The sequence below is a fragment of the Egretta garzetta genome, unplaced genomic scaffold, assembly GCF_000687185.1.
Source record: "Egretta garzetta isolate BGI_Z169 unplaced genomic scaffold, ASM68718v1 scaffold40, whole genome shotgun sequence".
In the NCBI taxonomy this organism is placed as follows: Eukaryota; Metazoa; Chordata; class Aves; order Pelecaniformes; family Ardeidae; genus Egretta; species Egretta garzetta.
Genome location: NW_009258484.1, coordinates 2434912 through 2450167, shown reverse-complemented (window position 1 = coordinate 2450167; position 15256 = coordinate 2434912). Strand labels below are relative to the sequence as shown.

Below are 15256 nucleotides of genomic sequence, written 5' to 3'. Positions count from 1 at the left end.
GTGTACAATGTGAAAAAAGCATATTTGGGGAGCTGTAAGGAAAAAGGTTTGCAGAAGATGGTTTCTCTTAATAGCAGCTGGTTGCCAGATAAAACACTTGGTGTATAAGCTAGGAACTTGAAATAATCATTGCTTACTATAAGGGTAGCAGCCGTGACAAGGACTTCAGGACACTGAGTAAGGCAAAAGAAATTTGAAGAGTTGAAATATATGTGACAACTGAGAGTAAATTTCCGGACCCCTTGCAACTAGTTTGGTTTTCCACTTAGTCTATGAACTCTACAATTCTAATTCTTGCTTGCAGCATTTAAAACAGCAGCTCTCAAATTGTGATCTGAGGGCTGCTGGTGTTATACGAACAGCTGTCTGCAAAACTCAATTAAACATGTGAAGACAGCCTTATAAGGCACCCTAATGTAAAAATTTTCAGCTAGTAACCGAGAGAAAATAGCCATAGGTTAATGCTCAAGGTGCATCCAGCTACAAAAGAAGAAAACACATTTAAAAACTGGTTGAACGTGGTATTTTCTGTTCCAAAAGGACAGCAAGCAGTGTGTTTCAGCTTGTTTTTCTTTCTGCTAGATTAGTTTTTTCCACTATTTAAATGACAAAAATACTGACACACACTTGAAAATTCAGTTTCTTTCTCTTTTCAAAACATGACCAGAGAAAACTTAAGGATTAATTCCTAGCCTATTGCGATAAGAGAAAAAGTGCTTATACCTGACATTAAAACATAGAAATTACACACAGGTGTTTAATTGTGAACTCTGAAATTGAAGACTAACTGAGTCCCAGGGGCTTAAGGAATCTTTTTTTTTTTTTTTTTTTCTGTGGTTCAAAAGCATTCAGATATCCAGTATGATACTGGTTTAGGTTGAATAAATCACACCCAAATGCAATGTGTACCATGAGCTATGTGTTGCTTCAAAGGAAGGAGCGTTATGCATGAAGAACCAGTTTCCTTTTTGTGATTTACATTTGTTTTGTCAAAGCATTTTAAACATATTTGCCTCCTCCTACAAAGATTAACTACTTTATTACATTTCAGTTAAATGGCTTGTTGTAAAACGCGCATTTTATTTCTATATAATCAGTGAAAACATTACTTTGATTTACATTGCTTCATAAAATTGCCCTATGTACTATATAAAAGATGTACATTGGTTTGGAAGAATCAGTGTTTACATGAACTCCATAATAATACAAGATTTACAGTTTTCCTTGTGCACAGCTATCTCTTGGAAGTCTTTATTTTCAAATGTTCATGCTGAGCTGAAATGTTTTGCTGTTCTAATTATAAATTAAACAAATGTCTAACTCCAAGATACTGATTTGTTTCAATTTTACATTGTATTTTTAGTTAACTTAAATAATTTTCTTTTTCTTTTATTGTTGTGATCTGTTGTCTGTTTTGTCTGTTGCATGTCCAGGGTTCTAAGGTTAGTATTGCTGCTGTAAGTTTCAGTTTTTTGCATTTTTAAAAATACCTTATTTTTGATCATTTAATATTTTGGCTTATTATTATTATTATTATTATTATTATTATTATTATTATTATTTTCTTATATCATACAGTAGGATGTGAATAGAAATATATTGGGTGTAATCCTTAACTTTTCCTAACACGTTTGCCTTGAGTAACTTAATGCATTGTCAAGTATGATGCTTACTTGATGCTGACTGTTAGCTACTGGACTGAACGTAGGCAGGTCCATGAGCTAATTTAAGTTATAAATTTTGTTGTCAATGCAAAAGCTCTTTAGGCCCTGAGCTTGTTAATTGTATGGAAGACTTGTTACTGCTCTTAAAGGATCCTGAGTAGCCATGAAATGGTGATCAATTCAGTTTTCAGGGCTTCTGAGCTACACCTATGTAAAATATTGCTAATGCCTGAAGGCAGCTTGATCAACAGTGGAGCTTATTTTAAACATTATTAGAATATCAGTGTGCTGTACTTAACAGGTAGAACTGATGGTAAGTTTTGCTGTAAAAAACCCGTCAGTCTTTTTTTTTATTTCCATCCAGCAGAATTTTAGGGAGATTTGTAAAAAAAATATTTTTTTTTTTTTTTGCATTTCATCGTTTGCAAAAATCTTGGTAAAATGTTATATAAAATGAATTTATTACATAACTTGCAAAAAATATAAAGCAATAGAGGTACTGAGTAGATTTAAGACTATGATTGATGCAATACAATTGAAGCTTGAGAAAAATCAACAGCAGGCACTCAATTGGCTGCTAGCAAGCCTGATGTTATTTCAAGCGTGAGTTCGAAGTTCAACTTTCTGTAACCACCTATGAGTTTTTCTAGCAGACTGTTATGGCTATAGATTTTTGCAAATCTATTTTCTTTGGATGACTGCTTTCAAAAATGATGTTCCAGTCTGTTACAAAACAAAAAACAAAAAAAACCCAGCAACTTATTTTTCCAGGAAGTAGGAACACAGCACACACTGAGCGGGGGAGACCTGGCTAAAGAAGATAGGATGGAAATAGTTCTTCTGAGAGTTGTCATTTTACCATTTTTCTGATGTTATTGGGCAGATCAGCCAGATGACAGCCCTTCCCAAATCATTCATGTAACTGACATGTTACATCCTTAAGAGAAATTAAATGAAGTGGTATCTATCATTGCGGTGACACATGCCACATTATATCCTTCATCTTTCAAAACAGTTGTTTCCTTAATACTATTTGGCACAGTTTGCGCTTTTATAATTTTTGATGTGAAATATTCTAAGAAGTGACTCATGAGTGAGGATACTGTTTTTTAAAAGTATGGAAAAAAAGGATTTTTTATTTTTCTGTACTTCTTTTTCTTTGGAAGGAAATGGCCTTAACAGCACAAAATATATTTTGAATTTTTTTCATAGATAATTCTAAGCAAATGAATAAAAGCAAACACAACGAAAATAATACTTTTCAAAAAGACCAAACTCTGTGTTCAGAAAATCCCTGCAATCTGAAATCTTGTTGACAATCAATAAGAATCAGGCATCTGTAAACAATTTTTAAAATAGTATTTAGGCATATAAATGTGGACACAGTGAAGTGCTAAATCCTGTTTTCAGTTTTGCCCAGCTCCAGAGCTAAATGTGATTAAACAGATAATTATTTTTTTAATTAAACTTACTGTTTACTCACTTATCTGCACTGTTAGACACCTGAAATGCATTTGAAAACATGACTCTAGACATCTAACGATCTTTTTGGAGAAAAACATGGCCCAGTATTAGATTTCAGAAATATTGAGCTTATTCAGCATTTTTTTGTGGATTCCTGTTAACTAACACAAACTTAGGAATTCCCATTCCAACTTCCCATTCCAACACTAACTTAGGAAAGAAATGGCCATCCTCTGGGCCATGTGAGCTGCATGCCATTTAACTTGTCACGTTTTTAGAAATCCTGCTTTCTGCTGATGTCCAGGAGAATTGGACTCTGCCAGGTTCCTGTGTGGTATAAGCATTCCCAGGGAGAATCAATTCCTGGAAACAGGGCAAAACTGTCCAGTTTTTCCACCTCCATTTACTTATTTGTCTAAAGGAATGTAAAAGCTATGCAGAGCGTAATTACTTTAATCTGTTACCTGTCAGTTTGCTTAGCCTATGGAATAATGTAAGGGTACATTTGCACCCTTATATACCGTGTGTTGTTTTACTGCCTGGCCACACTTTATGTAATTGCTAAGAACTTTCTCATTTGTATTAGACTTTTTCTCAGCTGTTACAGCATGTAAATCTAAATAGCTTTCTTACTTTTCATGCTGTCTTACTTTGATTTTCTCTCACGGTTTATGTTAAGGGTAATAGTAGGAGATTTTTAAATAACATTTCAATATATTTGTCATTAAGCATAACAATTTAGATTTGCATGTGTACATGCTGTCTTTATATTTCAGTTGTGTTCAAACTGTTTAATTCTATTATCTCCTTTTAAAGACTGAATTGGAAAATATTGAAGTGACACAAGGAATGTCAGCGGAGACAGCAGTAACTTTCCTCAGCCGTCTGATGGCAATGGTTGATGTACTGGTATTTGCCAGTTCTCTAAATTTTAGTGAGATTGAAGCTGAAAAAAACATGTCTTCTGGAGGTCTAATGCGACAGTGCCTAAGGCTTGGTAAGTTGGCAGACAGCATGTATTAAATAATTGCTTACAGATCAATGAGCTACAGATGGATCAAATAGTGACACATGTAGGAAAGGACTTGTACTGACTATGATGTGATAAAGTAAAAATCGCGTTCATTATTGATTTGATACAGTTTTAAGGTTGATTCTGTTTAGGCACAGGAATAAGTTAAAATGACATGTCTGAAATTGTTCTTTCTTATGTATTTCAAATTGTATGTGTTTGGGGGAAGTAAAAAAATGCAATATAAGTAAGTAAATGGAGAATTTTTTTTTTTCTCAAATCTGCTTTGCTACCTGCCTGTTGCAGGTTTCCTTACCCAAGTCTCCATGGCTTTGGAAGACTACTTATAGTCTACGTAAGACTAAAAGCATGGGATGCATATGCAAACTCTGTAGACCTAAATGTATGTTGCAACAGTCTGGCACCTTTCTTCACTATTTGCTATATACCATTACAATTAATTTAGGAAATTGAAAAATTTGTTAATAATTCAAACTATTCTATGCAAACTATATCACTTTATCCTTGTGAACATTAAATTTTCATTGTCATATGGCATGATACTATTTTGCTAATGTTATCTCCTACATGCTTTTTCATCTCTCAAAGGATGAATAATTTTTATATTCAGATTTTTGCCTTGTTATTATTCATGCCACTTATTAGGTCATTGATAATTATACTGCTCCTGGTGTAAAACTTGTGGTTTATTCTCAGTGATCAATTTTCATCAAATTCTAAATTACCACCTACTATTTTTTTTCTATTCAAGCTGTACATAAGTACTTCCAGATTTTAAGTGTTGACAACCGATCAATAACATGAGAGCTCAAGGACTAATAATTTTCGAATTTTAATATAGTGATATAGCAGTTAGTTACATAAAATATTTAGTTGTTCAACTAAAGAATGAAATTAATAAGTCATCATGATGCTTTCTTAGTACCAACAGAGAGTCTAATGTGAGAACGATGTTGCACTATTTTGACATGGTTATTGACATATCAAACTAGACATACAGACTGCTAATTGATGTTTTGAATATAATAATGAGAAAATATTCTAATTTGTAGCATTTTCGTAACTTCTTTCTAGTTTGTTGTGTGGCTGTGAGAAACTGCTTAGAGTGTCGGCAAAGGCAGAGAGAGAGAGTGAACAAGACATCATTAATCAGCAGTAAAACTCAAGACGCTCTAACTGCAGCAGCAGCAACCAAGGTAACTCAGTCTTCAGTTACCAACAGCAATGACAAGCCTTTACCACTGCTTTATAGAGTCAGAAAATACTTGTAACTGCCTTCTCAAATATTTGGCAAAAGCTTAGTTTTTTGCTATTAACTAGCTTAAAGAAAAAGGCGGGGGAGGCATTATTTGAAACAAGAAAACATTATCGCAGTAGTATGGCTGGAGCAATTTTAAAGAGCTTTTTCACTCTTCCTTGGTCTACTTTAAAGAGCAAGTCACCTTACTCACTTTCATATATACCTGCCTAGCTTTTTTAATCAGTCAGGGCACTTGCAGGTTTGATGAAATCCTGCAATCACATCTTTGTTGAACATCTGAGTCCTGGTAACTTCAACAGACCTTTGCATGCTTGTTAGACATCAGTATTTTCTGATTTTAGGAATTAAACTTTTAAACTATTCAATTACAGCTTAGTTTTTCCAGTTTCATTAATTCACTGTTCATCTTTTTTTTTAAACTTGTTTACAGCTTTAAGATGTTGAGAGTCCTGAAACTAAATTCTCAAAAAATTTAGCACAACTAAAATACAACGCTTCGTATGATGTAAAGGCTTCTTTTTTTTTGCTACTATATTTTCATTGCTAAATTCAGTGGGTTTTCTTCTCTAAAGACTTTTTCAGATAGCATTTACAAACTCATCTCCTTTCACAATATTATTTCATTAAATCTCACAAAAACATCACATTTCTCCATATTATCACATTCAGTGCAAAGCAAATTAATATAAAGAGACTTCTAGGTGTTTACACATCATTTGTAATACATTAGCATTTTTTAAAGGAAGCATACTACTTTATGCTTTTGTAATAATAGCAGTTATTCTGTAAGTAGTCTGTAATAATTCTCAGTAAAATGAACATAAACTGATTTTTTAAAATATTTCTGCTCATAATTTTTAAATTTAACACATGTATTGGAAATAATTTATTGTACCACTATGAAACAACTATAATCTGAAATAACCTTTTGTATGCAAATTATTATCTTAATTCTGGGAAGAGATGATACAGTTGTTCTGAGGTACTGGGAAGATGTAACAATTCATATCTAAAAAGTTAGCATTAAGGCAATAATTCAAAACATTGCTTTATTTCTAGAACCCTTCTCTGAGTATTATGTTGGAAGTATAGTGGAAGTAAAAAAGCATCTAAGATTGATGCAGTATCTGAAAAAGGTATCAAATTAAGGTTCTAACAGAAATGCTTTGGTATTTGGGTGGGGAAAAAATCTCACTACTTTTTATTTTTAGACTCCCCTTGAAAATGTCCCTGGCAATCTTTCTCCTATAAAAGACCCTGATAGGCTTCTTCAGGATGTTGATATTAATCGTCTACGAGCAGTTGTTTTTCGTGATGTGGTGAGTAACATATGCTGCAATTCTTTCTTCTGCAAAATCATTACTTACATTTTGAAAGAGATTTTGATTGTACTGGAATTAAAAATATCCTTCGTGTGTTGCACTTCATACATTATCTGCAAACCATCTGCTCGTGGCTTTGTAAATACCAGCCACTTTCTGCACTTTAAAATCATACTGGTAAACTATTTAAGATTAGTAGCTAACTGAATTTAACAGTGGGATCTTACAGTAGCCAAATAACGACAGCCAGAATAAATCAGTTATGACCTATGTTGGTTAAAACTATATTACTAAAGGTGTCAGCTCTTTGTCCAACCAGGGTAGGAGGAAGAATTATTTGTATTACAGAACTGCAGCAAACTGATTTATAAAGATAATTTTTACTTCTGCTAAACATATATATACATATACTATATATAAATATATATAAAAACATTTTTCATATTTTTCTGCAACTGGTTTTAGCATAAAACTGTGCCACAATGTGTTTGGTTTTGAAAGTAGTACAATAGAAATTATTATTATATATACGCAAATAGATGTTATGTTTAAACTTCTCCAACCAAGTGGATTGAAGTGAAGACTGAAGTTAGAAGTAGCTTTAAAAAGAAGAAAGTAGAATTTGACACACACAAAAAATTATCTATTAGGATGACCTGATCATCTGGAAAGGGCAAGATTGAATTCAGGTGGAGATCTTCCATCACCTACTCTTTTCCTAACTAGAGGAGAAGGGAATAGGGGAAATACTGTTTCTGGCATTTCTAGGAAAGAACTTAATAAGAGGATCTCTAGTTATTTTAAGAATTGCAAAGACATGCAGCCTAATGAAATAACACCCAGAAAACATGGAAAGCAAGCACTGGCTTTGTGATAGAAAATGCATACCTGTGGAATTGAGACAAGGTGAAACCACTACAGAGGTAGATAGAGGCTGAAGTCTTAATTCTCTAGGTTTACACTGTAATAATAATAAAAGACATTTCAGTTGAACTACAGCAACCTAACCTCAGTCAGGATGATATCTAAACCATAGATGGTAGTTGCTGTGTAACAGCAGACTACGTGGGGTGGAAAGAAAAGAAGACGCCAAAGTTGTTGTCCTGGAATTTATTTAAATCAGAGCCCTAGAAAAGTAGGATTGCTGCTGACAATCCCACTGAAGGAGAAGTCAGAATGTATGAGCTGGGATTTATTGCTGGAAGAACAATGGTCATATCCCTCCTGCTTTTACATGCTACCAGAAACTGTTATGCCTGCTTATGTATCCAGCGTTAGCTAGAAAAGCATCGATGAGAGCTTCATTTTCCCTCTCAGCAGTAGTACCCCTTACCTTCTTGTGGCAGCAGCTTTCGGAGTCTCATCCCTGGGGCAGCAAAAGTCAGTGGCCCTTGCTGTTGAGGAGCCTTGGAAGCCCTCTCAGAGCAGAATCAGGCCTCTAGACTGAAAAGTCCACTGACTCCACAGTCCCAGAGATTTGTGTAGCTGCCAAATTACCTGTAAGATTTGGTACTTAATACATGCTATGTGCATAGTACTACACTGAAAATCCCTTGAATCTTCTACATAATCCATTTACTACTGTGTTAACAGATGTAACGTTTCAGAAAGGTATTATTTATAAAGCCTTGTGATGATCTTGTGTGAAAATTCTGTGGCAATGTCTGATATTATAATCTGTTCCTTTTTCTCAACACAGGACGACAGCAAACAGGCTCAGTTCTTAGCTTTGGCGGTAGTCTACTTTATTTCTGTTCTGATGGTCTCCAAATATCGCGATATATTAGAACCACAACGAGAAACTGCAAGATCTGGGAGCCAGGCAGGTAGAAATATCAGACAAGAAATAAATTCACCAACAAGTACAGGTACATTTGTTTTCTTCAAATGCTATTTTTCATTTTGATATGCAGATTTTTTTTGAACTGTATTTATCTTACTACAAAGTATTTTTAGTGAATAGCTTAAGATCCTAATAGGAAATTACTTGTCAGTTTCTTCCTCTGTAATCATTCAGTTCTTTAACATATGTTCGCAGATTTCAGTTATTCTGTATATTTGCTTATAGGGTATAACTAATTTTCATATTGCTTTTTTATGCCTTTTTTCTTTAATTTGAAAATAATTAAAAAGAAACAGGGTGCTTGATGGAGTTAAAGCTGTAAAGTACAAGATAGTTGATCAGCACAACTTCCTGAATCTGTTATTTGTTAGTAAGAATAGCTATCTTTATACTATGAAATGTATAAATAGCAAACACAGCTGTTTGCCCATGTGAACTCCTTTTGTTTGAATGAGGAGGTTTTTGCAAGGGTAGTGGTAGTGGTGGAGTACTTTCTTGGAGTCCTGCTGTGTCGGTGCCTGCATTTAAAAGCCTATGGAAACAATATGATAAAAAGGAAGCATTTCTATTGCCTTCTTCGACTGAACTGTTTGTGATTTTTATTAGCAGTAGTGGTTTTTACTAGCATGTGTTCTTCAGCCTGAGAGGGATGGAGTCTGTTAGCTGTCAGAACCCGTAAGAAATTAGGGATCCAAATTTTACCCTGCTTTGTTTCAAATATTTTGCACTGTCAGTTTAGTAGGTTTTTCCAAGTCTGGTTGGATTGATTATAACTCTACCTTCTGTGTTAAAAGAGCTGAAAACAGTAAATGAATTTGTCCATGAAGCTCTTTATGTATATTTTTCTTCTTGTACTGCTTTTTAATTACTTTCTTCATTTATGGAGTTGCTAATTTTCATTCTTCATAGAATTTATCTTCCAATTTGCGTCATATTTCTCATTATTTTCTGATTCCTCATGATGTTTTAATTTACTACTTACGCATAATTTTTAAAGTCCCTGTGCTTGTAAGCTTTCCATTTTAAATATGCTACATGAACATAGTCAATTATGAGAAATCATAATTTTTTGTGCCTTCCTGGTTTTATGTTATGGTTCTGCCCTAAGAAACTGCTAGTTTCACTGAACTATTTCACCCATGATTGTCTTGCCTGTGTGCGTGTGTATATATCTCTCTATATATATATCTATCTGTGTCTCTTTTTCCCCATGAATGTTGCTCTTGAAGTGCCCAAATAATAGGTATGCTGTTTCCTATCTCTTGATACAGAACTTGTTTTCTTCCTTTAGAAATGCATTTTTTGTTGATAATACCATATTTGCATGTTTCAATGAGATAGGATATCTGTCATGGATCCACAGTGGACCAGGCCACACATGAATACTAGCTGGCTCACATTTGATTCCATGATTTTCTCCACAGTTGTGGTCATACCATCTATCCCTCACCCAAGTTTGAACCATGGATTCCTTGCCAAGTTAATTCCTGAGCAGAGCTTTGCCCACTCATTTTACAAAGGTAATATTAACATCATCTCCTAACCTGTTTGGGTGTTCTTATTTAATGTAATGTAATTCAAGAAATAACTGTGATGTAATTGTTGATAAATAAGTATACGCCTCAGGTTACATGGAGATCAGACCTGATGATACCTTTAAAACTTTAACTTCCTGCCTACATTTCTCTAGGAAATCTTTGTCCCACTTTTACTACCATTTATTAACTTTACTTATGAAATAAAATAATTTTTTTTAAAAAAAAGCAGTCAGGAGGAGGGAATGGATGTAGAAAATTTTACATGCCTTTTGTTTGTGGTTATTCTGCTACAATATTAGGTCCATAAAAATTAAATCAGGCCTATCTTAAAAATATTGCATACCACATAAAGTATGTAGTACTTTTGTAGTATTCCCTTTCCCCATACCTTTTCCTGTTCTTTTGCCTTCCTTTCTTGCTTTTTTTCTTGCCTTCTTGATGGTATGTAAACCTCTGAAACTGTATGTATTGTGAATTATTTTATGCCTGTTAGTTAATGTGCTGTGCTGTGCTTTTCTTGAAGGGAACTGCTTTTGTGACCAGAGCAACTATTACATGTTTTGGGCCTGATTTGTTTTGTTTTGTTTGTTTGTTTTAATAGATACTATATAACGTAGGGAATATGTTTTCAGATGTCATTACCTGAAAAAGAGAGGGTCACCTGAGTGTAACTTTAGCCAAGTTTGCATGTACATTTCCCCATTTATTTGCATGCACTGTGCTGAGAATACAGAAATGTAAAATAGGTAAAGAAAGTTAATCTGGTGAAAATGTTCTTGGTATAATTTTAAAACATCTCAATGGGTAGAAAGATTGATTTATAAAAAGCCTAAGAGATTTAAAATTGCATCCTGTTTATAAAAAACAGAAATAGTTAACTTCCTACTTCAGTAATAATGCAACTTATGTTTATCATAGGCTGTTCTGGCAGCATAAGGTTAAAATACTCATTGCATCAACTTAAACTGTAATGAGGTTAATCTGGCATTTCTTAAACTTTGGTGTGTGCATGTATGTATATTATAAATTGCTTCAAATTCTAACAACTAGTAAGCAAGGGTTTGTGATTTTAATTAATAAAGTTATTGTCTGCCATCCAAAGGAAAAAAAAATATCTTGGATCATTCAATTTGCTGATGTAGTATTCTTTGTTGTGACATAGTTGCCTTTGTATGATTTAATCCACTGTTGATAAAAAAAAGGAATCATTTGCTCTTAGTTCAGAAGAGTACTGCAGTATTATATGGTACTACAGAAAAAAAAAAACCCTAAAACTTCATTAAATATTTGTTTTCTCATCCTTTTTTTGGATTTAGAGTGTGTTTCTGTGTATCAGGCATAGGATATTGTATATTTAACCACCTTTGCTTGAAAATTAGGATTGGTTAGACTGCCTTAAAACATGGTTATTTAAAGACATTTTAATTTTTACTAATGTTAATAAAACAAAAATAACTTATGCAACATAAATGAGATCATACTGCTATTTGTACAAAACTTGATATTTGATATAATGGGTGGCAAAAGGAGGGGAAAAACAAATAGTTTTTCTTCTTATCCACATGTAGTACATGAATGAAATATACATAAGTAGAAAAAAAGCTTAAGAAGAAATGGAGGCAGCCATACAAACTCACCAAAATATTTCAGATAAAGCATTTTTTTAAGAATTGTTTCTTCTATCCTATTGCCTGTAGTACTTGTTTTACCTTGAGTTCAAGTAAAATACAGTTTTGTTTTTAAAACAGTTCCATAGAGCTATAGTAATTGTGTGAGCAAGATACAAAAGAAAAGTGTTCTGGCTTTAGAAACAAATCATTAAATAAAGGAAATGTTATTTGTAGCTAGTTATTTTATTTGTTGATATCATCACATCTTTCAAGGTTTTAACTGTGTGAGGTCTCAGCCTCTTACACCTAACAGCTTCACCTGCTAGAGAAGAAAAATGTTTCTGCTTTTTGTGCTCTGAACCCAGTTCCTCAGTTTTGAACAGGAAGTGAAATGAAAAAAAAAAAAAAAAAATGCCAACACTGTCAGAAAAGGCTACAAGTCAAAACCTATTTTGTCATTTCAAGAATCTTTCGTTCCAGTGGCTAAGCCAGTTGGTTTCCTTTTAGTGTTCTGACACGCTTTCAGATATTGGCAGCAAGCATGTAATATTTGAATATTATTTTAAATGTTAAGCTATTTTAACTTATTATAGAGTGGTTGTAGCACTTACAAGTATTTTTAAAGCAAAATCATGTTTATTAAAATGGGTGAAAATTCCGTTGTTATGTGGAAGTAAAGCCTCTATATTTTGTTCATTCCACATGACACTAAATGAATGTAAAGGATTCGTTCTTTGTCAGTCCAATTCAATATAGCAAGTTGTATCACCATTGTTAGAATTGTGCAAGACTTCTTTGGGACAGATCTCTATGAATTAAGGGAGAGAGATTGGCTTCTTGAAAGAAATCTGGTTTTAGTAGATGGAATCTAATTGTCTGACCAGGAAACTTGTGGGGGAAGGGTAAAATTAGGAGTAGGTATATTACCAGTATTTAAGATACTGATTTTGTTCTTAGTGATGATTCTTTTTTTTTTTCTTTACATGGGACAATACTTTTAGTTAAAATGTATTTAAGGCTGTGTGAGACCCTGCTTGTCTCAGGCACATCACAGTATGTGATTGGAGTATGCTTCTTATGAGTAACTACAGCTGGTGTCAAGTGCAGGTTACAGGAATTTTAAAAGTCCTTGTACTTGATATGAAACTTTTAGGTTCTCATCATATACAATGTTGACCTTTGCCTAGTTTATTGACCATATTATATATGAATAAAATGTAGTTTTGAAATAAAAGACTTTAAAATATGCTTTGCAGGGAAATATATTCTACCTTTACTTACAAATGTTTGTAGTTGGTAAAATAAGGATTTAATGTTTCTTTTACTGTTAATCAAATATTGTTCACAAGCTATATGTTATGGTGCTTAAAGGAGAAAGAATAGTACCACTTAACAATTAAAGTATTTATTTCTTTATAATGTTCTATAAGTCTGTGGTTTGTTGTTTTTTTTTTCTTTTCTTTCTAAGCTGATCCATGGGGAGGAGAAAAGTATGTCTCTATCTGTAGATTTACTGTTTGTCACAAGTGCTTGGGCTTCTCCTACTAGTTTCTAATAACTTTAAAGGGTCTGCAGTACCTCTAAAATAGTCTGCTCTTAGTCAGACAAAGCAGAACTTGCAAAATGAAAAGAAAGCTCCCTCTCTTTTAAGTTTAGGTCATATATAGTATTACTCGTTGGAGTAATTAATTATCACAGTCTCAAGGAAAATAGCAGATCAGAACTATTCTCTTGCATCTGAAGGATGTCTGAGAATCACAGTCCTACAAAAGTAAATGTTGCCAGGCTTGCTGCTTTCTGTTCATGATACCAAAGAATGAGTAGACTTCTGGGATGTCAAATGGCTCAGTTTCTCTGTATTTGTGAAGATTTCAAAATGGAGACTTTAAACCAAGAATTATTTAAACAGAGGAGCCTGTCAAGTGTTCTAAAAAGTTGCCTGGCCTACAGACCTCTTGGTTCATCAGATTTCTTCAACTGACTGCGATGAAGAGAAGTTCTTCATCATAATTAAAATATGGAGGTGTAGTAAAGATGGGAATAGCATTAAAAATGTTTTTGCCAGAAGAGGAGGCTTGTTTTCACCTGACCAGTCAAAGGTGATAGCAACATTCTTTGTCATTCTCACTATCTCTGTGACTGTGGGTATTGCAGTATGACCAAAAGCTCTGTACTAGATTTTCAGGTTTTATCTCGAAATCATCAGTCATATGTGCATTGTACTTTCTGAAAATACCACTAGTGAATCAGTGTCTGAGCTAGCCATCCTAGACTCCCTTTATGATAGGTGGAGAGAAGTTAGGGCACATTTAGGGTGCAGTTCATCTGGCCTACTTTAGAGATCTACTTAAAGAGAGGGAAACTGAGCGCTATAAATCCCTATCTTTTCCCATTTACTGTAGATGTCATTGTAGACCTCTGCCTTGGTCAGATTAATTGTGACTCCTTTGACTAGGCTTAACTGAACTCCAGGCACAGAACTTGCTTTATGACAAAAGCTGGCATGAAATTCTTTGATCTCAGGCACTTAATCCAGCCTAATGACATTATGTGCCTTTGTAATATCCCCATCCCATAGAGAGCTATAATTTGTTACATACATGTTCATAGATACATATCCTCTTTATGAGTACTGCATGTATATGGTTTGAACGTAGGAACTTTATATCCATCTAAACAATTACATAATGCCTTCAACCTAATGATTGGCAGGCATGTGACCTTTGTACCTGGCATCTAATAAATCTGACCAATGCATATCATTGTCCCTCCAATGGGCCCTTATTTCTTCTCTACCTATCTAACAGTGTGCAATGCCACTAATCTGCACCTTCCTCCACTGTAAAGTATTTTTGAATACTGATTTGTTTTGTTGTGTGGTTGAGGGGACTTCCAGTTTTGTTCTTTAGTTTTATAAGTATTCAAGTCTCCTTTTTTGCCTGCTGAGTAGGCTTAAGATCCTTGAAGGAGACTATTCCTTGCAGTCTGAAGTACTAGCAAACCCCTTTATAAAAATCTTTGCCTTTCATCTTTAGCAACACCTTCCACAAAGATCTTGTGTGAGAAATCCTAGCTGTGTTGTATTTAGTAGGGAAGCAGTGCTAGAGCTTAATCTCTACTCATGGTGATGGGAGAAGATTTCAAGTCCTTTCAAAAGCTTCATTTCGAATTCAGTAGGATGAATATAGTCCCAGTAAGCAGAGCTACTTCTTGGGGCAGAAATATCTTGTCATCGGAATAAGACACAGGAGAAATAGAGGAGCATGGTGTCTTCTGTTAATAGTAGCTGATCAGCCTTATTATGTAAAACCAAGTAACCTGTTTAAATTACAGCTACAATTTCAAAGCAGTTTTAGCTGTGGTGGTCAGGATCACTTCAGATGAGTTTTCTCAGTTCTGGTCGTTACTGAAGCTATCCTTGCTTAACTTGAAGGTTTATTGGTCTGCTGTTTCTTTCAACAGTGCTTCCAAGTGTGAATAAACTTTTTTTTTACACTTCAGCTGGCAGCCTGTTAATTACT

The 15256-nt window shown here is 34.1% G+C and overlaps 1 protein-coding gene across 1 annotated transcript in view; it reads left to right on the top strand.

Annotated features, from left to right (window-relative positions):
* NBEA (neurobeachin) overlaps positions 1 to 15256 on the top strand; it is a 513899-nt gene that overhangs the window by 184805 nt on the left and 313838 nt on the right. Inside the window, 6 exon segments of the mRNA XM_035900172.1 lie at positions 1434 to 1442; positions 3945 to 4125; positions 5236 to 5357; positions 6634 to 6741; positions 8444 to 8612; positions 10012 to 10107. Coding sequence (XP_035756065.1) covers positions 1434 to 1442; positions 3945 to 4125; positions 5236 to 5357; positions 6634 to 6741; positions 8444 to 8612; positions 10012 to 10107 — 685 coding nt within the window.